General features: G+C 37.5%; 1 protein-coding gene across 5 annotated transcripts in view; it reads right to left on the bottom strand.

The window, feature by feature from the left end:
* GCFC2 (GC-rich sequence DNA-binding factor 2) overlaps positions 1 to 23,293 on the bottom strand; it is a 73,656-nt gene extending 50,363 nt beyond the window's left edge. For 4 of the 5 annotated variants that reach the window (XM_024758860.1, XM_024758856.1, XM_024758858.1 and 1 more), the window contains exons 1-4: positions 22,944 to 23,293; positions 18,521 to 18,646; positions 2,215 to 2,436; positions 1,221 to 1,321 (exon numbers count right to left, since the gene is read on the bottom strand). In XM_024758860.1, coding sequence (XP_024614628.1) covers positions 1,221 to 1,321; positions 2,215 to 2,436; positions 18,521 to 18,646; positions 22,944 to 23,220 — 726 coding nt within the window. In that variant the 5' untranslated portion in view covers positions 23,221 to 23,293. Of the gene's footprint in view, positions 1 to 1,220; positions 1,322 to 2,214; positions 2,437 to 8,608; positions 8,648 to 18,520; positions 18,647 to 22,943 lie in introns of those variants that run through there. The other variant, XM_024758857.1, reaches the window with a different exon arrangement.
* Between the last annotated feature and the right edge of the window lie 3,092 nt (positions 23,294 to 26,385).

Genomic DNA, 26,385 nt, shown 5'->3' with positions numbered 1-26,385 from the left:
AAATGATATATCTGATAAATTGTTAATATTCAAATTAGGAAAAGAACTCATACACCTCAATATCAAAAAAAAAATCTGATCAAAAAATACACAGAGGATCTGAAAAGACATTTATTCAAAGAAGATTTACAAATGGCCAACAGAAACATGAAAAGATGCTCAACATCACTAAACATCAGGGAAATGCAAATCAACACCAAAATAAGATACCTCACACCTATTAGAATGGTTATTATCAAAAAGACAACAAACAAGAAGGGTTGGCAAGGATGTGGAGAAAAGGGAACCCTTGTGCATTGTTGGTGGGAATGTAAATTGGTGCAGCCACCACAGAAAACAGCATGGAGATTCCTCAAAATATTAAAAATAGAACTACCATATGATCCTGCAATTCCACTCTGGGTAATTACCTGAAGAAAACAAAAATGTTAATTTGAAAAGTTATATGCAACCCTATGCTCATTGCAGCATTATTCACAATTGCCAAGATATGGAAGCAACTTAAGTGTCCATTGATATACAAATAGATAAAGAATATGTGGTATATATACACAACTGAATATTATTCATCCATAAAAAAGAATGAAATCATGCCATTTGCAACAACATGAATGGACATAGAGGGTATTATGCTAAGTGTAACAAGACAGAGAAGGACAATCTCTTTGATCTCACTTATATGTGGAATCTAAAAAATGAAACAAACAAAACAGAAACAGACAATATAGACACAAAGAGCAAACTGGTAGTTGCCTGAGGGGAGGCGGATGGGGGTAGGGTGAAATAAATGAAGGGGATTAAGAGGTACAAACTTCCAGTTATAAAATAAGTCACAGGGATATGATATACAGCATAAAGAACATAGTCAATTACACTGTAATAATTTTGCATGGTGAAAGATTGTTACTAGACTTATGGTGATTTATTTCATAATGTATTTAAAAGTCAATCACTGTCTTGTACACCTGAAACTAACATAATACTGTTATGTCAACTCTACTTCAATTAAAAAAAGAAAAAGGGGGGAAAAAAAGGAAAAAAAGAAAGAATTCTTTCCTAGGGCCTTCAAAAGGAGCACAGCCCTGTCAACACCTTGAATTGAGACTTCTAGCCTCAACAACTGTGAGAGAATAAATGTCTGTTGTTTTAGCCATCAAGTTTGTGGTAATTTGTTACAGTAGCCACAGGAAACTAATACATATGGCATAAAAGATTATTACCTTTGTGATTTTAACTGCTCTTCTCATCTGCTGCTGTTCCCAAATATCTTGATATTTTTTATCTTCTTCACTATCTTCACTTGTTTCTTCATTTCTGGTTGCTTGAAAAAAAAGTTCATGTATAAATATTCCATATTTTTCCATTCTAATAGCAGCAGCAATTAGCAATTGGGGAGCTTATAAATGGCTTAGCAGCTTTATATGTGTTAACCTTTTCTTCACAATTCATAATTCACTCTCTCTTTATAAATAAACTAAGATAACAGGATGTTACACAACACAGTCCTCTATCTAAGGACTGTGTTGAACCTAGGACCTGAATCTAGCAATCTGACTTCAGAATCTGCATTTATCACCAAACTGTCTCACTCAAAACATGATGGTCTCACATATGAAAAAGCTTGGAAAAAATGCAACATTTGGCTTTATCAGAGATTCTCAATTCTACCTGAGAATCTAAACATGCAAAAATAATTTCTGGGTTAATAGGAACCAAAAGTCTCATTCTGAAATAGTATTATTTGAAATGACAAAAACTTGGTAAAACATTATTGTTTATAAATGTGAAAATAGTTCTTTGATACCTAAGGATTATTGGTTGAGGAAAACTTTTTACTAGAGCAGGGAAGATTTTAACACATGACACCAAAATCCTACCGATGTTTCCATGTTAAAAAAAAATCTTATAAAGGTGACAACAAAAGTTTTCAATATCAAAAATAGGAAACTACAAATTTTTTAACCTGTCAAGAAAGATCAAGTGGAGATCAGATAACAGTAAACATTATTATTGCATGTACCCTTTGATAACATTTTGATACAGACATGTATTTTAGAAGCCATGATGTCAGTAAATTGGTATTTAAAAAATAACTTAAACAACCTTTAGAATAGGAGATACTACAATATGTTTTTATGGATATTTTTATCATAAATTATATTCTAATGAAAAATGCCTTAATGCTCATTTATTATAAATAAATTAAATATGTACCTGCTGTTTCAGCCATCTTTTGTCTAAGTGTTTGAGGCTTTGGGGTAAATGGTATTATATTTTCATGATCATCAGGCTCACTCTCAGGATAGTCAGTGTTTTTCTTCATACCAGAGATGGTGAAGGCATGTTTTACATCCAAAGAAATATAGTCCTCTTGGGCCCTGGCCAAATCACGTTTTCGGTAGGCTGCCTGAATAAAAGCTGCATCAGGGATATTTACTGAAAGAAACAAAGAGGAGGACATTGAAAACAAAATACTAACAGAAAGAAATATTCCTCATATTTAAAGGAAAAGAGCACCGTTTTTCCAATTTTTTCACTATTTTGATATAATGACTCAAAATCTGTTTCAATAGAAGATAATTATTTTGATAGAGATTAAATATAAATTAAAGAAATGAAACAAATCTAGAAGTATCAGAAAATATTGAAACAACTCCAATTTATCTTTTTTCTACCTTCTTCATCAGGTGTTTTTGCTGACTTTTTGTTGAGGGCTACTTCTCATTTCCAGAAGCTCTGAAATTATCAGGGTAGGGATGTGGAGAGGGCTGAGCATGGAGTTACTCTTGGAGCATGGAGGGTAGAATGATAAGTGGTAGAGCAGTCTGCCTTATAAAGTAACAGGGACATTCTACTATGACCTGCCCCTCGCCTTTGGGCATCCAGGCACATAGGGACTGAGAAACAGACTAAAATCCAGCACACATTCAAATCAGCCTCCAAGGTCCTGTGGCGATTCTCACATGAATAAACATAAGTTAAAAAGTATAAAAGAAATAATCAGGCAATTTACCAGGTTTAAAATACTTCAGGGACAACATCTTTTAATAGAGGATTGTTTTATTTTTTCTTCATTTTATTCAGTACGAACTTCATTAATATAGGCTCTTCTAACTCAAAACAAGTTTCTTCATGCATGATCTAAGCTGAAATTTATCTTTACACTCTGGAAACAAATGGTTTCTTAAGCAAAATACTAAGGTAAACAAAATAGCAAGAGAAATCATTGTTTCAAGCACTTCAAGATATTAATTAGGGATACCAAGCCACTGAGTAAAATTTTCTAACCTTTCCCACAAATTGGTCCAAATCCTTTGAGAAATAAATAGAAAAGACGCCATATGCCAGGAGATACACAAATACTCTGATTTTTGAAAGAGATAGAGAGATTTCAGAAATTATAGATCAATATACTTGACACCAGAACTAAAGAAAACAAGTAGTGCTTGAATTAATTATGAAGCAGTAAGTGATGAACACTACAAAGCAACATAAGCTCATTAAAAACAAGGAATATTAAATAAGTGATTTACTTTTTATAGACTAGAATTTCTTGTAGAATAGTACCAGGAAAATGATGCAGGTAAGGTGTCTCTTCATCCAAAACACTCAGGATAATGGCAGCATTTCTTGACCCTGGCTATATGCATTAGAATCACCTGGGAAGGTTGATAATCTGATAACTAGTCTCCCATCCAAAACACGGGATCTAAATGCAGTTGATCTGAGGTGGAGTTGAGCAGCAGTATGTTTTTATAGCTCCCTAGGGGATTTTTTTTTTTTTTTTTTTTTTTGCGGTACGCGGGACTCTCACTGCTGTGGCCTCTCCTGTTGCGGAGCACAGGCTCCGGACGCGCAGGCTCAGCAGCCATGGCTCACGGGCCCAGCCGCTCCGTGGCATGTGGGATCTTCCCAGACCGGGGCACGAACCCGTGTCCCCTGCATCGGCAGGCGGACTCTCAACCACTGTGCCACCAGGGAAGCCCCCTAGGGGATTTTAATGGGTCACCAGAGTTAAGATGATACACTTAGGTTCAAATATTCAAGTGTATAAATACAGAAACAGAAATACTTGAAGCAATTCACCAGCAAGTGATTTGGTGGGGTTTAATTAATAAATCACAAGCAATGGACTCACTAGTGAGATATTAGTGTTACATAAAGCTAATCCTCTCTCAAACTACAATAAAGAAATATAAGTTCAAGGAAGAGAATTCTATCCTGTCCTGTCTATATCTAACACCTAGCTCAAGGGTTCCCACATAGCAGATGCTGGTCAGACATGAGATGAATTAATGTTAGCATATTGCTTTATAATAATAAAAACATCATGTTTTTGTAGATTTATAACTCAAAAATAATTTTCACATAGATCATCCTATCTGAAGAGTAGAGGTTACGAGGGGGATCAAGATGGCAGAGTAGGAGCTCACCTCTCCCCACGAACACATAAAAAACACATCTACATGTGGAACAATTCTCATAGAAAACCAACTGGAAACAGGCAGATCTCCCACATAACCAAAGCTGCAAGAAGGATCTCCATGTAACTGGGTAGGACAGGAAAAAAAAAAAAGCGACAGGACCTGTGCCCCGGGAGAGATCTGTAAAGGAGAGAAGGTCCACACGGGCAGACCCTTGCCTGGGGAGCCCCCTGCCAGCTGGGAAATCTGCTGGGACATCTGCTGGGACAGACAGAGGGGCTGCGGAAGCCTAGACAATACTTGTGAGGAGTGCAGGCATGCTGGCTTCCTAACAATCAGGATGGAAAGGAACCAGTGCTGGTGGCTGATGCCTTGCTGCACTTCCCAAGCCTCACCTCACTTACCAATCCGAACCATGTGCCAAGTGGGATCACAAACACGTTAAGTGCTGAATTTTGGGCAGACAGGATGTGGGAAAGGACTCCATTTACCCGTGTGGAGACAGTAGAGACAGCCCTGACGGCCTGGGGTGTGGTCCAGGCTGAAACATGGAGCCCACTGTCAATGTACACAGGGAGGGGTGAGTCCAGCTGTGGCACACTTTGTCAGTGAGCACACCAGGTGGTATCACAGAAATGCACAGTGGCTGGGCATTGAGGTTCGGTGGAAAGGCCCTGGGCAGCAGCATACAGTGGTTCATTTCCCGGTGAGAATGCTCCAGCCCTGCCCACTCCACACCTCAGCTTGGAGCTGGAATTGGGGTGGACAGGTCCTGGGAGAGGTGTGCCACAGAGGCAGCCCAGGTCCCAGGCAGCAGCACAACAACCTTGATCCTGCAGCCACAGCGCCCCAGCCTCCAGCCACAGCCCACGCCACAAAAGAGCCTACCACTAGGTCTGGAGTGAAACACAACAGAGAAAGGGACACAACATTGCACTGAGCCTGAGAGGAACTGCAGATGCCTGCCTAGGCAGTGCATGGGCTCAATGTGACCATACAGGCCCCACTTGCACCAACAGTCGCCTCCTTTGGGGCAGGGCATGCACTCAATGGCAATGAAATCTCATCAAACACAAACTTCAGGGCTTCTACTCCAACAGTTGTGGAGCAGACCCCACTCCCAACAGAGCTGTGATAGCCTCAGAGCAAAGAGGAGTTCCTGCCCACCATAGAGCCCAGGTTCTAGATGCTTCAACACCAATCACACCCCCTATCAAGGGGTTAATGGCCAGCAAATGCTAAGGAAAGACATGGCTGGCACCCACACCAAAACCAGCCCACACACCAAAAATATCTGACTCACAGAGTCTACACAGGGATGCTCCCACATAAAAACACCCCTTCAAGACCACAGTAGATAAATGTTTCTCCTAAATTCATAGAGAAAGTTAAGTAAAATGAAAAAGCAGAGGAACTACTCTTAATTAAAAGAACAAGAGAAATCCCCTGAAAGAACAAATAATTTCTGAAACAAACCTCACCAGTCTACTAGACCTTGAGTCCAAAAAGAAGGTAATAAAAATGCTAAAGGAATTAAAAAAGATTATCAATAGAAATGCAGAGCACTGTAACAAGGAACTAGAAACTATGAAGATGAACCAAATCAAAATTAGACAACTCAACTGCTGAAATAAAAACCAATCTAGAAGCAATGAATAGCAGACTAAATAACACAGAACGTATAAGTGATCTGGAAGACAGAATAATGGAAATCACTCAATCAGAACAGCAGACAGAAAGACAAATGAACAGAATATGAAGATAACATGTAAGAACTATGCGATAATATAAAGCATGCCAAACTATGCATAATAGAGGTTCCATAAGGAGAAGAGAGAGAAAAGGGGATTTAAAATATATTTGAAGAAATTATGGCTGAAAACATCCCAAACCTTGAAGAAGGAAACAGATATCCAGGCACAGGAAGCACAGAGGGTCCCAAACAAGATGAACCCAAAGTGACCCACACCAAGATACATCATAATTAAAATGGCAAAAGTTAAAGAGAGGATTCTAAAGGTAGCAAGAGAAAAACAAAGAGTTAATTACAAGGGAACCACCATAAGGCTATCAATTGATTTCTCTGTAGAAACTCTGCAGGCCAGAAGGGAGTGGCATGATATATTCAAAGTCCTGAAAGGGAAAACCCTGCAACCTAGGATATTCTACCCATCAAGGTTATCATTTAGAATAGAAGGAGAGAGAAAGAATTTCTCAGACAAGCAAAAACTAAAAAAATTCAGTATTACTAAACCTACCCTAGAAGAAATATTGAAAGGTCTTCTCTAAATAAAAGAGAAACAAGAATCTATAGGTAAGGGAAAATCACAATGGGAAAGCCAATATATAAAAGGATTGAAGACCACTTAAATAAGCTAGTACATAGATTAAAAAATAATTACAAATATTTTTGTAAAAGCAATTATAACTACAATGAACAGCAAAAGAATAAGCATGAAGATGTAAAATATGACATCAAAATAAAAAAATGTGAGAGAGGGGGACTCTAAAGATGTAGATTTTTTTTACAGTGTGTTTGAACTTGTATGACTATCACTTTAAAGCAAGTATAGTTATGGGTCAACATACTTGAACCCCATGGTAACCACAAATTTAAAACATACAATCGATTCACAAAAACCAAAAAGAAAGGAACTCAAGCATAATATAAAAGAAAACCATCAAACTACAAAAGGAAAAACAAAAAGAACTACAAAAATAATTAGAAAACAAGGTTTAAGATGGCAACAAATACATACCTATCAATAATTACTTTCAATGTCAATGGACTAAATGCTCTGATTAAAAGACACAGAGGGGCAGGTTGCATAAGAAAACAAGAACCCATAATATGATGCCTACCAGAGACTCACATCAGGGTGGAAGACACACACAAACAGAAAATGAGGGGATGGAAAAAGATATTCCATGCAAATGGAAACGACGAGAAAGTGGTAGTAGCAATACTCATATCAGACAAAACAGACTTTAAAACAAAGGCCATAAAGACAAAGAAGGACATTATATAATGATAAAGGGATCAATACAAGAAGAGGGTATTATACCCATTAACATATATGTACCCAATATAGGAGCACCTAAGTATATAAAGCAAATACTAACAGGCACAAAGGGAGAAATTGACAGGAATACAATAATAGTGGGAGACTTTAATACCCCACTGACATCAATGGACAGACGTTCCAGACAGCAAATCAATAAGGCAACAGAGGACCTAAATGACACAACAGACCAGTTGGAGTTAATTGATTTCTACAGGATACTACAGCCAAACAAAGCAGAATACACATTGTTTTCAAGTGAACATGGAACATTCAGTAGGGTTAACCACATACTGGGGCACAAAACAAGCCTCAAAAAATTTAAGAGTATAGATTTTAAGCATTTCTGACCATACTGGTATGAAAGCAGAAATCAACCACAGACAGAAAAATGGGAAAAGAACAAACACATGGAGACTAAACAACACACTAATAAAAAACCAATGCATCAACAATGAAATAAAAGAAGTCAGAAAATACCCCAAGACAAATGACAATGAAAACACAACCATATAAAATCTATGGGATACAGCAAAGCAGTTCTAGGAGGGAAGTTGATAGTGATACAATCCTTCCTCAAGAAACAAGAAATTTCTCAAATAAACAACCTAACCTACCACTTAAAAGAATCTGAAAAAGAACAAAAAAACCCCAAAGTCAGCAGAAGGAAGGAAATAATAAAGATCGGAGAGGACATAAATAAAATAGAGATCAAAAAAACAACAGAAAAGATCAATAAAACCAAGAGCCGTTTTTTTGAAAAGATAAACAAAATCGACAAACCTCTAGCCAGGCTCACCAAGAAGAAAAGAGAGAGGAACCAAATAAATAAAATAAGAAATGGAAGAGGAGAAATAACACTGATACCACAGAAATACGAAAAATCATAAGAGAATACTATGAACAATTATACGCCAACAAATTGGACAACAAAGAAGGAATGAACAAGTTTCTAGAAACATACAGTCTGCTGAAACTGAATCAAGAAGATACAGATACTTTGAACAGACTGATCACTAGAAGTGAAATAGAACTGGTAATAAAAAAACTCCCTACAAACAAAAGCCCAGGACCTGACGGCTTCACAGGGGAATTCTACCAAACATACAATGAGGAACTTACTCTTCTCAAACTCTTCCAAAAGACTGAAGACGAGGGAACACTCCCAAATTCATTCTATGAAGCCACCATCACCCTGCTACCAAAATCAGAGAAAGACACTACAAAAAAAAGAGAAAATTATAGGCCAATATCTTTGATAAACATCGATGCAAAAATCCTCAACAAAATATTAGCAAATCAAATCCAACAATACATAAAAAAGATTATATACCATGATCAGGCTGGATTCATCCCAGGGTCACAAGGATGGTTCAACATACACAAATCAATCAATGTGATACACCACATTGACAAAAGGAAAGCCCAAAATCACATGACTATCTCAACAGATGCATAAAAAAGCATGTGACAAACCTCAACATCCATTCATCATAAAAACTCTCACCAAAGTGGGTATAGAGGGAACATATCTCAACATAATAAAAGCTATTCATGACAAACCCACAGCCTATATAATACTCAATGGTGAAAAGCTGAATGCCTTCCCACTAAATTCTGAACAAGGATGTCACTCTTACTATTTTTTTTCTTAGTCAGTATACATTCCAGAATTTATTCCAACACATTACCAAGTACATGGGTCAAAGGAGAAAAATATATTACCATCTCATAAAATAATCATGAAAGATTTAATTCTGCTTACATTTTAAAGAAATGTAATGACTCTAGGCAGCAGTGCTACGTGTACTTGATCTTTCTACAAGGAATGCAAATAAGAATTGTGTCTCTATTTATTTATTATTTTATACTGGAGTACAGTTGATTAACAGTGTTGTGTTAATTTCAGGTATACAACAAAATAATTCAGCTATACATATATCTATTCTTTTTCAAAATTTTTTCCCATTTAGGTTATTACAGAGCATTGAGCAGAGTTCCCTGTGCTATTCAGTAGGTCTTTGTTGGTTATCTATTTTAAATATAGCAGTGTGTACATGTCAATCCCAAACTCCCAATCTGTCCTTCCCTCTCACCCTTCCCCCCTGGTAACCATAAGTTCATTCTCTAAGTCTGTGACTCTGTTTTGTAAATAAGTTCATTTGTATCATTTTTTTCGATTCTGCATATAAGTGATATCATACGATATTTGTGATATTTATTGAAAAGAATGAAATAATGCCATTTGCAGCAACATGGATGGACCTGGAGATTATCATACTAAGTGAAATCAGTCACACAGAGAAAGACAAATATCTTACCACTTCTATTCAACATATTTTGGCTGTCCTAGCCACAGCAATCGGACAAGAAATAAAATGTATCCAAACTGGAACATAAGAAATAAAACTATCATTATACATAGATGACATGATACTCTATACAGAAAACCATAAAGATTCCACATAAAAACTATTAGAATAAATAAATTCAGCAAGATAGCTAGGATACACGATTAATATACAGAAATCTGTTGCATTTCTTTAACAATGAAATATCAGAATGAGAAAGTAAAAAAACAAACCCATTTAAAATCACATCAAAAAAAAATTCCAAAGAAAAAAATATCCTAGGAAGAAACCTAAGGAGGTGAAAGACCTATATGCTAAGAACTGTATATAAAACAGTGATACAGGAAATTGATGATGATTCAAAGAAATGGAAAGATATCACCTGCTCTTGGATTGGAAGAATTAATATTGTTAAAATGGCCATACAAGGCAATCTACAGATTTAATGCAATCCCTATCAAACTGCCCATGACATTTTTCACAGAACTAGAACAAATAATCCTAAAATTTATAAGGAACCACAAAATACCCAGAACTGCCACAGCAATCCTGAGGGGAAAGAAGAAAGCTGGAAGCATAACTCTCCCAGACTTCAGACAGTCCTATAGAGCTACAGTAATCAAAACAGCATGGTATTGGCACAAAAGAAGATATATAGATCAATGGAAAACAACAGAGGGCCTAGAAATAAATACACACAACTACTGTCAATTAATCTATGACAAAGGAGGCAAGAACAGAACAAAAAAAGACTCACAGACATAGGAAAAAACTTATGTTTACCAGAGGGGAAAGGGTGTGGGGGAGGGATAAATTAGGAGTATGGGATTAATAGACACAAACTACTATACATAAAATAGATAAACAACAAGGACCTACTGGTGGGTTCCCCTACAGGGAACTATATTCAATATCTTATAATAACCTATAATGGAAAATAATCTGAAAAGTATATATATAACTGAATCAGTTTGCTATACACCTGAAACTAATACAATATTATAAATCAACTATACTTCAATTAAAAAAAAAAGAATAAAGGTTAATATCATGCCCAATTGGTAAGCAGTCTCTGCAACAGTGCACATCTCAAGGCCGATATTCCAGTACTGGATCATTCTAATAGTTCTATCATCTGAACAAAAAAATAAATGCACTCCATCTTCTACATACCAGTCCTTACACTTATCTCATTCCTTCTTCCTCTTTTCCTCTCCAGAAAAAAAGAAAAAAGAAAACAAAACACGAAGTGTTCCTTACAGGACAAGTTTTCATCTTTCAATCAGTGTTTCTCAAAGGGGCATCAGAGGAGGGACAATTCTTGGTAAACTGTTCCACATTCTTTAACTTTATCATCTCTTGCCTTCAGGGCACTACATGCCAGCAACACCTCAGGCACTATGATAATTTAAAACTATCCTACATATTTCCAAACACTGCATTTTCTCCTTAGTTTCCCAATGCTACCAACACTTTACAATTACTGCCTTACACTGTCTAATCTGACATCTTCTACAGCACCACTGTTCAGTACTGTAACTACCAGCCATATGTGACTATTTAAATTTAAGTAAATTAAAAGTCCAGTTCCTTAGTCACACTAGCCACATTTCAAGAACTCTATAGATACATGTGGCTAGGGGCTAATGTACTGGACTGTGAAGATACAGAACCTTCACAGAAAGTTTTATTGGACAGCACTGTACCTAGAGTCTAGACAAAGCTTCACTTGTCTACTAGGCTTCAATTCTTAATACTGGCTTCATCACTAATTACTTCTGTAGCTTATGAACTTGTTTTAGAAAAAAAATTAGAAGAGCTTCTGGTTCCTGTTATTTCACATGTTAATAAAGCACTTACTACTAAACTACAAATCTTTAAAAATATATTTTAACAATTATATTTCAAATTAATGTTTCCTTTATAAAGCTACACATTTTACTTTGTTTTCTTCAGAAGGGGTCTTAGGCTTCATGAGACTGAAAAGAGTCCACAGCATAAGACAAGTTAAGAACCCTTGAGCTAGGTAGAAGGCCAATAAATATTTCTGGCTTTCTGGGCCATAAAGTCTCTGTTACAACTTCTCAGCTCTGCCATTGTAGTGCAACAGCAGCCAAAGACAATACATAATTGAATGAGCATGGCTTTAATAAAATTTCATTCACAAAAGCAGATAGTGGGCCACATTTGGCCCACAGGTGGTAATCTGCCAACCCCTGAACTGGATTTATCTCTCTAAAACAAAAAAAATGGTCATGTCATCTATTTGCATAAAAATTTCAGTAGTTCCCTTAAAACCCTGTATTATTTGACTCCAGTCAGTCTCTCTGCTTTCTTTTTGTTCTTCTTTATTAAACTTAAACCAAGTATTTTCAGTCCAACTACTTTTTAGTTCTCTGCACATGCTATGTTATCTTCCCTAGAGTTTTTTTTTTTTTTTTTGCTGTACGCGGGCCTCTCACTGCTGTGGCCTCTCGTTGCGGAGCACAGGCTCCGGATGCACAGGCTCCGGATGTGCAGGCTCAGCGGCCATGGCCCACGGGCCCAGCTGCTCTGTGGCACGTGGGATCCTCCCGGACTGGGGCACAAACCTGTGTCCCCTGCATCGCCAGGCGGACCCTCAACCACTGTGCCACCAGAGAAGCCCTTCCCTAGAGTTTTATATATGCTACATCCTATACCTGAAACATCCTCACAGACAAATTCTTACCATGTTTAGATACTGTCATGAATCACCCATTATAGCACAGTGGTTAAGAACGTAGGCTCTGGAGCAGATTCCCTGGGTTGGAATCCTAGCTCTGCCTCTTATAAGCCATCTGACAGTGGGCATGTTATGTAATGGAACCGAGCAGCCAATTTTGGTCTCCTGACAATCATTAGTAATGACTTATTTGCCCCACACTTTGCTAGAGTTTATTAATAGTAAGTATCACTGGTATAGGAGATTGGTTCAAGATGGTGGAGTACAAGGACGTGCGCTCACTCCCTCTTATGAGAGCACTGGAATCACAACTAACTGCTGAACAATCATTGGCAGGAAGACACTGGAACTCACCAAAAATGATAAACTACATCAAAAGACAAAGGAAAAGCCACAATGAGACGGGAGGTGGGGCGCAATCACAATAAAATCGAATCCCATAACCACTGGGTGGGTGATTCACAAACTGGAGAACAATTATACCACAGAAGTCTACCCACTGGAGTGAAGGTTCTGAGCCCCACGTCAGGATTCCCAACCTGGGGGTCCGGGAACGGGAGGAGGAATTCCCAGGGAATCAGACTTTGAAGGCTAGCAGGATTTGACTGCAGGACTTCAACAGGACTGGGGGAAACAGAGACCCCACTCTTGGAGGGCACACACAAAGTAGTGGGCACATCAGGACCAGGGGGAAGGAGCAGTGACCCCATAGGAGACTGAACCAGACCTACCTGCTAGTGTTGGAGGGTCTCCTGCAGAGGTGGGGGGTGGCTGTGGCTTACCACGGGGACAAGGACACTGGCAGCAGAAGTTCTGGGAAGTACTCCTTGGCATGAGCCCTTCCGGAGTCTGCCATTAGCCCCACCAAAGAGACTGTAGCCTCCAGTGCTGGGTCACCTCAGGTCAAACAACTAACAGGGAGGGAACTCAGCCCCACCCATCAGCAGACAAGTGGATTAAAGTTTTACTGAGCTCTGCCCACCAGAGCAACACCCAGCTCTACCCACCACCAGTCCCTCCCACCAGGAAGCTTGCACAAGCCTCTTAGATAGCCTCATACACCAGAGGACAGACAGCAGAAGCAAGAAGAACTACAATCCTGCCTGTGGAACGAAAACCACATTCACAGAGAGACAAAATGAAAAGGAAGAGGACTATGTACCAGATGAAGGATCAAGATAAAACCCCAGAAAAACAACTAAATGAAGTGGAGATAGGCAACCTTCCGGAAAAAGAATTCAGAATAATGATAGTGAAGATGATCCAGGGCCTCAGAAAAAGAATGAAGACAAAGATCAAGAAAATGCAAAAAATGTTTAACAAAGACCTAGAAGAACTGAAAGAACAAACACCTAGAAGAATTAAAGAAAAAACAGACATGAACAATACACTAACGGAAATAAAAAATACACTAGAAGGAATCAATAGCAGAATAACTGAGGCAGAAGAACGGGTAAGTTACCTGGAAGACAGAATGGTGGAATTCACTGCCATGGAACAGACTAAAGAAAAATGAATGAAAAGAAATGAAGACAACCTAAGAGACCTCTGGGACAACATTAAATGCACCAACATTTGCCTTATAGGGGTCCCAGAAGGAGAAGAGAGAGAGAAAGGACCTGAGAAAATATTTGAAGAGATAATAGTAGAAAACTTCCCTAACATGGGAAATGAAACAGCCACCCAAGTCCAGGAAGTGCAGAGAGTCCCAGGCAGGATAAACCCAAGGAGAAACATGCCGAGACACATAGTAATCAAATTGAAAAAAATTAAAGACAAAGAATAATTATTAAAAGCAACAAGGCAAAAATGACAAATAACATACAAGGGAGCTCCCGTAAGGTTAACAGCTGATTTCTCAGCAGAAACTGTAGATAGCCTCATCCAGGGGGAAGGAGCAGTGACAATGGACAACCTGAAATACAAAGTATGCCAATAAATTGGACAACCCTCCCAGAAGGGAGGGGCACGATATATTTAAAAGTGATGAAAGGGAAGAACCTACAACCAAGCCTACTCTACCTGCAAAGATCTCATTCAGATTCAACGGAGAAATCAAAAGCTTTACAGACAAGCAAAAGCTAAAAGAATTCAGCACCACCAAACCAGCTCTACAACAAATGCTAAAGGAACTTCTCTAAGTGGGAAACACAAGAGAAGCAAAGGACCTATGAAAACAAACCCAAAACAAGTAAGAAAATGGTAACAGTAACATACATATCAATAATTACCTTAAATGTGAATGGATTAAATGCTCCTACCAAAAGACACAGGCTTGCTGCATGTATACAAAAACAAGATCCAAATATATGCTGTCCACAAGAGACCTCCTTCAGTCCTTGGGACACATACAGACTGAAAGTGAAGGGATGGAAAAAGATATTCCATGTGAATGGAAATCAAAAGAAGCTGGAGTAGCAATACTCATTTCAAATAAAATAGACTTTAAAATAAAGAATGTTACGAGACACAAGGAAGGACACTACATAACGATCAAGGGATCAATCCAAGAAGAAGACATAACAATTATAAACATATATGCACCCACATGGGAGCACCTCAATACAAAATGCAAAAGCTAACAGCTATAAAAGAGGAAATCAACAGCAACACAATAATAGTGGGGGACTTTTAACACCTCATGTACACCAATGGACAGATCATCCAGACAGAAAATTAATGAGGAAACACAAGCTTTAAATGACACAACAGACCAGATAGATTTAATTGATATTTATAGAACATTCCATTCAAAAACAGCAGATTACACTTTCTTCTCAAGTGCACATGGAACATTCTCCAGGATAGATCACATCTTCGGTCACAAATCAAGCCTCAGTAAATTTAAGAAAACGGAAATCATATCAAGCATGTTTTCTGACCCCAACGCTATGAGATAAGAAATAAATTACAGGGAAAAAAACACAAAAAACACAAACACATGGAGGCTAAACAATACGTTATTAAATAACCAAGGGATCACTGAAGGAATCAAAGAGGAAATCAAAAATACCTAGAGATGAATGACAATGAAAACATGACGATCCAAAACCTCTGGAATGCAGCAAAAGCAGTTCTAGGAGGGAAGTTTATAGCAATATAATCCTACCTCAAGAAAAAAAAAATCCCAAGCAATCTAACTTTACACTTAAAAGAACTAGAGAAAGAAGAACAAAACCCAAAGTTAGCAGAAGGAAAGAAATCATAAAGATCAGAGCAGAAATAAATGAAATAGAAAATATGAACACACCAATCACAAGTAATGAAATGGAAACCGTGACTAAAAATCTTCCAACAAATGAAAGTCCAGGATCAGGTGGCTTCACAGGTGAATTCTATCAAACATTTAGAGAAGAACTAACACCCATCCTCCTCAAACTCTTCCAAAAATATGTAGAGGAATGAATACTCCCAAACTCATTCTACAAGGCCACAATCACCCTGATAAGAAAACCAGACAAAGATACTACAAAAAAAGAAAATTACAGACCAGTATCACTGATGAATACAGATGCAAATCTCCTCAACAAAATACTAGCAAACAGAATCCAAAACACATTAAAAGGATCATACACCATGACCAAGTGGGATTTATCCCAGGGATGCAAGGATTCTTCAATACATGCAAATCAACCAATGTGATACACCACATTAACAAACTGAAGAATGAAAACCATATGATCATCTTAATAGCTGCAGAAAAAGCTTCTGACAAAATTCAACACCCATTTATGATAAAAAACTCTCCAGAAAGTGGGCATAGAGGGAACCTACCTCAACATAATAAAGGCCATATACGACAAACCCACAGCAATCATCATTCTCAATGGTGAAAAACTGAAAGCATTTCCTCTAAGATCAGGAACAAGACAAGGATGTCCACTCTCACAAATATTATTCAACATAGTTTTGGAAATCCTAGCCATGGCAATCAGAAAAGAATAAGAAATAAAAGGAATCCAAATTGGAAAAGAAGTAGTAAAACTGTCACTGTTTGCAGATGACATGATACTATACATAGAGGATCCTAAAGATGCCACCAGAAAACTACTAGAGCTAATCAATGAATTTGGTAAAGTTGCAGGATACGAAATGAATGCAGAGAAATCGCTTGCATTTCTATAAACTAACAACAAAAGATCAGAAAGAGAAATTAAGGAAATAATCGCATTCACCATTGCAACAAAAAGAATAGAATACCTAGGAATAAATCTACCTAAGGAGGTAAAAGGCCTGTACTCAGAAGACTATAAGACACTGATGAAAGAAATCAAAGATGACACAAACAGATGGAGAGATATACCATGTTCTTGGATTGGAAGAACCAATATTGTGAAAATGACTATACTACCCAAAGCAATCTACAGATTCAATGCAATCCCCATCAAATTACCAATAGCATTTTTTATAGAACTAGACCAAAAAAATCTGAAAATTTGTATGGAGACACAAAAGACCCCAAATAGCCAAAGCAATCTTGAGCGAAAAAAACGGAGCTGGAGGAATCAGACTCCCTGACTTCAGATTATACTACAAAGCTACACTAATCAAGACAATATGGTTCTGGCACAAAAACAGAAATACAGAATAATGGAACAGGATACAAAGTCCAGAGATAAACTCACGCACCTATGGTCAACTAATCTATGACAAAGGAGGCAAGGATATGCAATGGAGAAAAGACAGTCTCTTTAATGAGTGGTGCTGGGGAAACTGGACAGCTACATGTAGAAAAATGAAATTAGAACACTCCCTAACATCACACACACAAAAAACCTCAAAATGGATTAAAGACCTAATGTAAGACGGGAAACTCTTAGAGGAAAACATAGGAAGAACACTCTTTGACATAAATCACGGCAAGTTCTTTTTTGATCCACCTCCTAGAGTAATGGAAATAAAAACAAAAATAAACAAAGGGGACCTAATGAAACTTAAAAGCCTTGGCATAGCAAAAGAAACTGTAAACAAGATGAAAAGACAGCCCTCAGAAAGGGAGAAAATATTTGCAGATGAATCAATGGACAAAGGATTAATCTTCAAAATATATAAACAGCTCATGTAGCTCAATATTAAAAAAAAAACAAAGAACCCAATCAAAAAATGGTAGAAGACGTAAACAGACATTTCTCCAAAGAAGACATACAGATGGCCAAGAAGCACATGAAAAGCTGCTCAACATCACTAATTATTAGAGAAATGCAAATCAAAACTACAATGAGGTATCACCTCACACCAGTTACAATGGGCATTATCAGAAAATCTACAAACAACACATGCTGGAGAGGGTGTGGAGAAAAGGGAACGCTCTTGTACTGTTGGTGGGAATGTAACTTGATACAGCCACTATGGAGAACAATATGGAGGTTCCTTCAAAAACTAAATATAGAATTACCATATGACCCAGCAATCCCACTACTGGGTATATATATACCCAGAGAAAACCATAATTCAAAAAGACACATGCACCCCAGTGTTCACTGCAGCACTATTTACAATAGCCAGGTCATGGAAGCAACCTAAATGCCCATCGACAGACGAATGGATAAAGAAGATGTGGTACATATATACAATGGAATATTAGCCATAAAAAGGAACGAAACTGGGTCATTTGTAGAGACGTGGATGGACCTAGAGACTGTCATACAGAACGACGTAAGTCAGAAAGAGAAAAACAAATATCGTATATTAACGCATATATGTGGAATCTAGAAAAATGGTATAGATGAACCGGTTTGCAAGGAAAACAGTGACACAGATGTAGAGAACAAACGCAAGGGCACCAAGGGGGAAAAGTGGGGTGGTGGGGGGTGGGATGAATTGGGAGATTGGGATTGACATATATACACTAATATGTATAAAACAGATAACTAATAAGAACCTGCAGTATAAAAAAATAAAAATTAAAAAAAATCACTGCTATAGAAAAATACTAATATTAGAAATAAAGTTCTTAAACAATATTCAAAAGTTACCAACCTAGTGATGTAAACTCTTCTTCCAGAGAGCTAGAACTATTGGAAGATGAACTCTGATCATCTTTACTTTCTGAAGAACGATGTGTTCCATCCTCTTCGTCTGTTGAAAGATCAACCGCTCTGGATTCTAACAGGACGTTTTTGAATATAACAAGAAAGAGTCAAGATGTTGGAATTAATAATTGAAATTATGAACAACACATGGCATATGTAAAATATGGTGTTTTAATTCTACTCCACATATTTAAAGTAGATATGCAGATCTTTCCTAATTTCCATTCTTTCTGAAATCAATGGATGGTCTAATAAATGTACAAGGACGTATCCTATTTGTGTTATCTATTTAACTAGTAAAATACTCTCTTCATTAAAGAATGAAACGAAAAGAGGAAAGGGAACATAAGAGAAAAAAGAAAATGACAAAAAGTGAAAGGATATTTAAATGGAAAAAGAAAAACAGTGATAGTGAATAAGTAGAAAAAGAAAAGAATACTTAACGTACATTTCCTATATGCTAGACATACTGAAATCTGGTTTACAAGATTTATTTCATTTAACATTCACAACGCTATAAAGTAAATGCTATTACTGATGAGAATATTAAGGATTGGAAAGGCTAAATAACATGTCCAATGTCACAAAGTTACTAAATGGAGAAGCTGGGCTTTCAATCAAATTTCATCCAATTCTGGAATTTAGGCTCTTGTAATATAAATACTAAGTTACATTTCAATGGCTGGTGGTAAGAAGTACTATAATGAGTACTGTAGCCTCAAACCAAATCATGGATCTATTTCCATTGTGTGATTCTGGAAAGGACACAGTCAATTAATCTATTAAACAAAGACAGCATTAAGAGAGAACACCAACAGAGGTACTGTGAGAATCAAATGAGCAAAGTGTAAAGGACTTTATGATATTATTGACAAAAAAGGACTTGTTAGTTCACAAATATTTTGTAATAGTTGTGAATAACCTTAAGATTTAAAATTACATAAATAAGTACTCTTATATTAAGAACGTTCCTGAATTAGAAAACCTATATAAATTTCAAAAAAGCTGGAGTAAAATCAAGAATTAAAAGACAAAGTAATATATCGCTTCTTGGCCATTTGGCTAAGATCAAGTGTAAAAGACAAGGAATATAGCTGTAGCTTACATCTTTCTTAGCTACTGCTATTTATAACAACTCCTACATCTTCTTAAAGTGAAGTAAAGTTACACCAGAGCAGTGGTTCTCAGAGTATGATCCATCAACCCTTGGAGGTCCCTCAGACCCTTTCAGCGGGTCTGAGGGAAAAGCCAAACTACTTTCATCACATTAACTTGTTACTTGCCCTTTCTACTCTGTTGGTGGGTAAAACTGCAAATCTTTTAGTATGAATCATAACAGTGATACCAACCTGCAGAAGCATCCACTGTATTCTTTTCCACCTTGTACTAGCAAGAAAAATAGTTTCACTTATTGTCCTTAATGAAACAATAAAAAAATAATTTTATTAAATTTTGGCCCTGAGTACACATCTTTTTAATATTCTGTGGATCAAAATAGAAGCATGCATAAAGCACTTCTGGCGCATAATGAAATGCAATGGTTGCCTCAAGGAAAAGCACTTGTGTGATGAGCTGCAAGTTGAACTTAACCACTGTCTTTGAGGAGGAAAACCTTTCTACTTGAAAGAATGACAGACAAACTCTAGTTATTCAGACATGGGTATCTGACAAACATTTTCTTAAAAACGAGCAAAGTTGTGCCTATCACTTCAAGAATTAGAAATTTCAAGTGAAGTCTATAATTTTGGGAAAACATACCCTCTACTGTGAACTTGATAGCTTTCCAATACTTAAAGACTGATGATGTCAGTAGTAGCATTAAGAGAGTTTTTCTTTTGACATTGTAATAAATTGTACCAACACTTGCAAGAACTGCAACTCGGTGAACCACTACTTTCCAAAGAGTCAATGCATGATGTTACCAATCATGCATGGGTAAAAGAGCCATTCAAAGTGCAAAACACACCGACAGATTTTAATCTAGTGGAGTACAAAAAAATTGACTGATATGGTTTCAGCTTCCTCATGCCAACTAAAAATTGGCACTTGCCTTCTGCATCTACAAGGATTAAGTCACAAACTGCTGTAGCTGCTGATTTTCAATACACCCTGAAAGGAGTTCAGGGCAGAGATGAGGAATGAGGTACTCTGTGCTTTGGGAAAAACTGGCAGAACAGGCCTTCCGACAGATATTTTCAGAAGATTTTATGAGCCCAATTCTTACATCTCCTCATATCTGGAAAAGCACTAAAATCATTAATGGTGATGTCTGCTCCTCATGACTAGCAGCAACCCTCTGCCAAAATGTGTGTTTGACCGCACAAACCCCTCTTCACTAATATCATATGTAATACTGACCTCTCCCCTACCTCTGTGGAGCAGTTTCTCAAAGCTACCTGAAACGCTGTCTCCTGGGCTATAGTTCTCATTTTGCCCCAAATAAAACTTAACTCACAAACTTTCACATTGTGCATTTTCTTCAGTCGACACACATTGCAAACTAACCTTTAAGAACCTATTACTTTTTTAGCTTCATTGTAATATTAAAGCAGAACACCTTCAATGAACTAAAAAGGCTCTTAAGTACTCCTAATCATCTATCTGTGGTTTCCTTCATACATTCAAACAAAACAACATATTTCAATAGACTGAATGCAGAAATATCTGTGAGAATTCAGCTGTCTTCCATTAAGCCAGACATTAAAGAGATTTGCAAATTGAAAATGTCACTCTTACTATTTTTCAGAAAACAGCTATTTTTCATTAAAAAGGTTTATCTGTACATGAGTTAATTTTAAAAAAGAATAAAAATTTATCTTAATTCCTAAGATGGTAAATATTATAGATATAATCCACAGAATTATTATAGATATAATCCACAGAAACAAAAGCTCTTTGGGATCCTTAATTATTCTTAAGAGTATACGTTTAAGACCAAAAGGGTACTCTTAAGACCAAAAAGTTTGAGAACCACTGTTTCACTGTTTTAGAAGGCAAGAGAAGAGGCAACTCCTGGGACCCCCCCCCCCATTAAAGTTTAACCAGATGACTCTTACATAAAGCAAAAAATATTTTAAAAGTCATCAGAACTTCAGATAAACAGGTGAATAACAATGACTAACAAATCACCAAAATCACTTGGACTAAAAATGGGAGAAAATTTTTTTACCTCAAGACTAACCAAAAACTATGTATTTTTTTACAGATACTTTTTTATTTATTGAAATTATACCATGTATACTGTCTTGAAAATAACAATAAATTATGTAACATATCATTAGCAACATAGGTTTGTTTTCTACATGGTTATTTCATCCTGTGACAAGCCAGAAATGCTGAATCATCATTCTATTGGTGGCATCATCCACAGGTGACAAACTGGAGATTCTACTCATGTCAACAGGCCAGGGATTACCTCAGTTCATTAAACCTGAGTGTTAGGTATCCTGGAGAAACATGGTTTGCAGACAAAAGTAGGTAAAAAGTGCCATTTATCTGGAGAAGCTGGTTGCTTTTAGGGCCTTTACTATGAGCTTCACTACTGAATTTTTTTAGAAGTTCCTTTTAGAATGAAACATAATCTCAAATATTTTTATGTGTGTCTGAGTCAGAAGTTAATGTATTTAAACTTCAAGACCCTATTTATACAAGTTCCTTCCAAGTCCTTGTTCCTGTGTTTTTATTTCTAACTTTTCCTAACTATATAGTTTTATTTTTAACTATATTATTATTAAACTCCAATTCAAACTAGAACACATCTTGTGTAACCAAGTTTATGCTGCTTGAATTCTATTTTTAAGAACGCAAAGGTACTTCAAAATTACTACATTGTATTTAACACCATTATTGGTACTCTACAGGGTCACCAATCTGTTGTTAGTGGCATATATTGCTATTTTTATCTTTTCTTTAAATAACCGCTTAAAAAACAAAACGCAAAAGAAAACGTCCCAAAGCCTGTCACCTAAATTTTTCTAGTGTATCGTTTTGCTTGTTTTCGAGGAAAAGAATTGGGAACAGAAAGTACCTTCACCTACCTAGGAGTATTAGGAATTTTTAAACTCTTCTGTGACGATTTAGGTTCTTCATAAGCATGAAGTGCAGCACCAAAGCTATATATAATTAAGTGAGGGTTTATCTGACAGTGCAAACACGGACAAGCCCAAACCTTGCAGTATTCTTTCTACTCCCCCAAGGGGCCCAATACGGAGATGCAGGCAGCAGGCCAGTGATCGCAGGCAGGTATCTCCGCGATTCATCGTTGTTCGTGGTTGGCAAAGGGTTGTAGAAACCTCTAGAGAATCCCGCGGCCTCTTTCCCCATCCTCCCCACACCCCGCCCCGGGCACCCACCCTGCTGCCCCGCGTCACCTGGGACGTCCGAGCCTCCGTCCAAACGCGGAGCCGCTCTCGCGGCGTGCCGGGAACTGGCCCAGACCCGGCCGCGGCCCCGGCCCCGACCCCGGGCCCGGCGCGGTAGTTCCGCCGCTTCCGCGTGGCCTCCTCCAGACGGCAGCCCTTCCTCCTCAGGGCCCAAGTCTGTCTGCTCCCCCGGCGCCCCGGGTTCAGCAAATGGCTCCTGGGTGCTGTCGCTGTCACTAGAGTCCGCTCGGCGCTGCCGGAAAGTCCTTTTCGGCCTGTGAGCCATAGCAGGTTCACTTCCTGCTCTGGCTAACCCAGGCCTACAGCAGTCACCCAGGCGCACGCTCCCGCCTCCTGCCTTTCCGTCGCATGCGTGCGCCCTACCGACGCGTCTTCGACTCCAGCTTCGCCATGCGCATGCGTGCCTTGTTCCCTTCGATCTGTTCGACCGAGTTCGGTTCCCAGGGCTGAGGCATGTAGAGCGTTTTTACTTTGCAAGGCCAGATTGTGCAGATGGTCGCAGAGAATCTCGCTGACTTCCGGAGGTGAGTTCCACGGAAAGCTGCACTCACAGACTCTTGTGCAAACCCTATCTGGGATTATACCCACATCCTGGACTGGGACTGGATCTGCTCTTCTACTTTCTGGAGAGAGTGAAGTTCTCTCCAACCAAGAATTAAAACAAAAACAAACAAACAAACAAAAAACAAGCAAAAAAACCGCAGGTGTGTGTGTGTTTGAGATTGTCTCTGAAAGCTAAACAGTAAAATCTACACAGTAAAATCTGCACGTAAATGATAGGTGCACAAATAAGCAAAAATCAAATGATTGCTTCCAAGTATCAAGGCTTCAGTCGAACCTGGTTAAATACGTTGGTCCATAAGAAAAAAAAATGTATTTGAAAAATGGGGATGTTATTTAAAAAGAAGCACAGAGATAACAAGGACAGCCCCACAGAATTACCTTTAGAAACAGGTAAAGAGCAACAAGAGAGCAAGAAGCCTTTTTAGGTACCATAATCATCACTACTTTATATTATTTGCTCTTTCTCATGAATACGAGGAATTTCTTCCCCCAAGATGACATGAATAATGCCATATATCTTATTTGCCCCCACTATACTAATTTACAATACTAGCTTATTAATCAACTGGTTATTAGGAAACTTTGCATTATTCGTATTTTATATAATTTAAAATTGCAGAGGTTAATAATTGAAAGGAAATTGGCGTATGAAATATTCCCAGCTTTTGGAAATCCTTTATCCCCTAGTGAAGTGACATTTTATTCTGCTTCTCTAGCCATTGATCAGTGGGTTCTGAGCTCCCTCTAGTGAGAAATGTGCTACTTACAGAAGGATTGTGTCAATCTTGGAAATTGCCTTTCTCATAATAGAGCTACTTTTCATTCTCTGTTGTTATAAGTAATAGATATATTTTCATTTTTAAGCCAAACCTACATCAGATTTTCTCAGAGAACAAATATTGAGAAGTCGTATTAATAAGTTATCACTCTCTCCTTTGGGAATTAAAAACACTTATTGTGGAAATAGATCCACAAAAGTATGGACCTAATTTTGTTTTCATTTTTTCAGTATCTATTTTTGAGCACTTACTATGACGGTCTCTTGTCCTGGGCCCAAAGGGTCATGATATACATGGGGGTCATGCTCCCGGTGGTCAGGTGCTATTAGCCAAATTATCCCTACAGTTTGGCTTGTTGGAAATTACTTAAAAAAAAAATGATGCTCAAAATATTTAACGTAAGATCTACACTCTTAACAAAATTTTAAGTGTACAGTACAGTATTGTTAATTATAAACACAATGTTGTACATCAGATCTCTAGAACTTTTTCCTTTTAACCAAAGTTTTTACCTGTTGTACTTTAACTCCCCATTCCTCCTCCTTCCTGCCCCTGGCAATCACCATTCTCCTTTTTGCTTCTATGAGTTTGGCGATTTTAGGTACCTCATGTAAGTGGAATCATGCAGTATTTACCCTTCTGTGACTTAGCATAATGTCCTCAAAGCTCATCCATTTTGTCACATATAGTGGGATTTCCTTCCTTTTTAATGATGAATGATATTCCATTGTCTCTATATACCACATTTTCTTTATCCATTCATTGGACAATAGACATTTAGGTGGTTTCCATACCATGGCTATTGTGAAGAGTGTTGCAATAAATGTGGGAGTGCAAATATGTCTTCAAGATCCTGATTTCAATTCTTGTGGATAAATACCCAGAAGTGGGATGGCTGGATCACATGGTAGTTTTATTTTTAATTTTTTGAGGAACTTCCCTACTGTTTTCCATAACAACTGCACATTTCACATTCCCACCAACTGTGTGCAAACATTCCAGTTTCTCCACAACCTTGCCAACACTTGTTGACTATTGATTGATTGACTGATTGATACCGGCCATCCTAGCAGATGTGAAGTGATATCGCATTGTGATTTTGACTGGCATTTCCCTGATTAGTGATGTTCAGCATCTTTCACATAGCTGTTGGCTTCTTTGGAGAAAGTCTATTCAAATCCTTTGCCCATTTTAAAATTGGGTTATTTGGTTTTGTTGTTGGTTTTGTTTTGTCATTGAGTTGTAGTACTACCTTATATATTTTGGATATTAATCTCTTATCATATATATGGTTTGTCAATATTTTTCTCCCTTTCCATAGTTTGCCTTTTCAGTCTGTTGATCATTTCCTTTGCTGGGCAGAAGCTTTTTAGTTTGATGTAATCCTACTTGTCTATTTTTGATTCTGTTGCCAGTGCTTTTGGCATCATATCCAATAAATCATTGCCAAGACTAATGTCATGAAGATTTTCCCTTAAATTTTCTTTTAAGAATTTTACAGTTTAAGATTTTATGTTTCAGTGTTTAATATATTTTGAAATGATTTTTGTATATGGTGTAAGATAAGCATACAATTTTGTTCTTTTGCATGTGGATATCCAGTTTCCCCAACACCATCTGTTGAAGAGACTATTCTTTCCTATTGTGTGTTCTTGGTACTTCTGTTAAAGATTAGTTGACTGTATATGTGTGGGTTTATTTCTGGGTTCTCTATTCTGTATCATTGTTCTACACGTCTGTCTTTATGGCAGTACCATACTCTTTTTTTTTTTTTTAATCTTACTTGAAACTTCTATGTTCTGCAAACAGTGACAGCTTTACTTCTTCTTTTCCGATTTGGATTCCTTTTATTTCCTTTGCTTCTCTGATTGCTCTGGCTAAAACTTCCAAAACTATGTTAAATAAGAGTGGTGATTGTTAGGTTGTTTATTCGAGATGTTTCCTGTTTCTTAAGGTAGGCTTGTATTGCTATACACTTCCGTCTTAGAACTGCTTTGCTGCATCCCATAGGTTTTGGGTCGACGTGTCTCGATTGTCATTTGTTTCTAGGTATTTTTTTATTTCCTCTTTGATTTCTTCAGTGATCA

Source organism: Neophocaena asiaeorientalis, unplaced genomic scaffold (genome assembly GCF_003031525.2).
Source record: "Neophocaena asiaeorientalis asiaeorientalis breed wild unplaced genomic scaffold, Neophocaena_asiaeorientalis_V1.1 scaffold285, whole genome shotgun sequence".
Lineage (NCBI taxonomy): Eukaryota > Metazoa > Chordata > Mammalia > Artiodactyla > Phocoenidae > Neophocaena > Neophocaena asiaeorientalis.
Note: the sequence above shows the minus strand (reverse complement) of the source record. Positions and strands in the feature narration are given on the sequence as shown.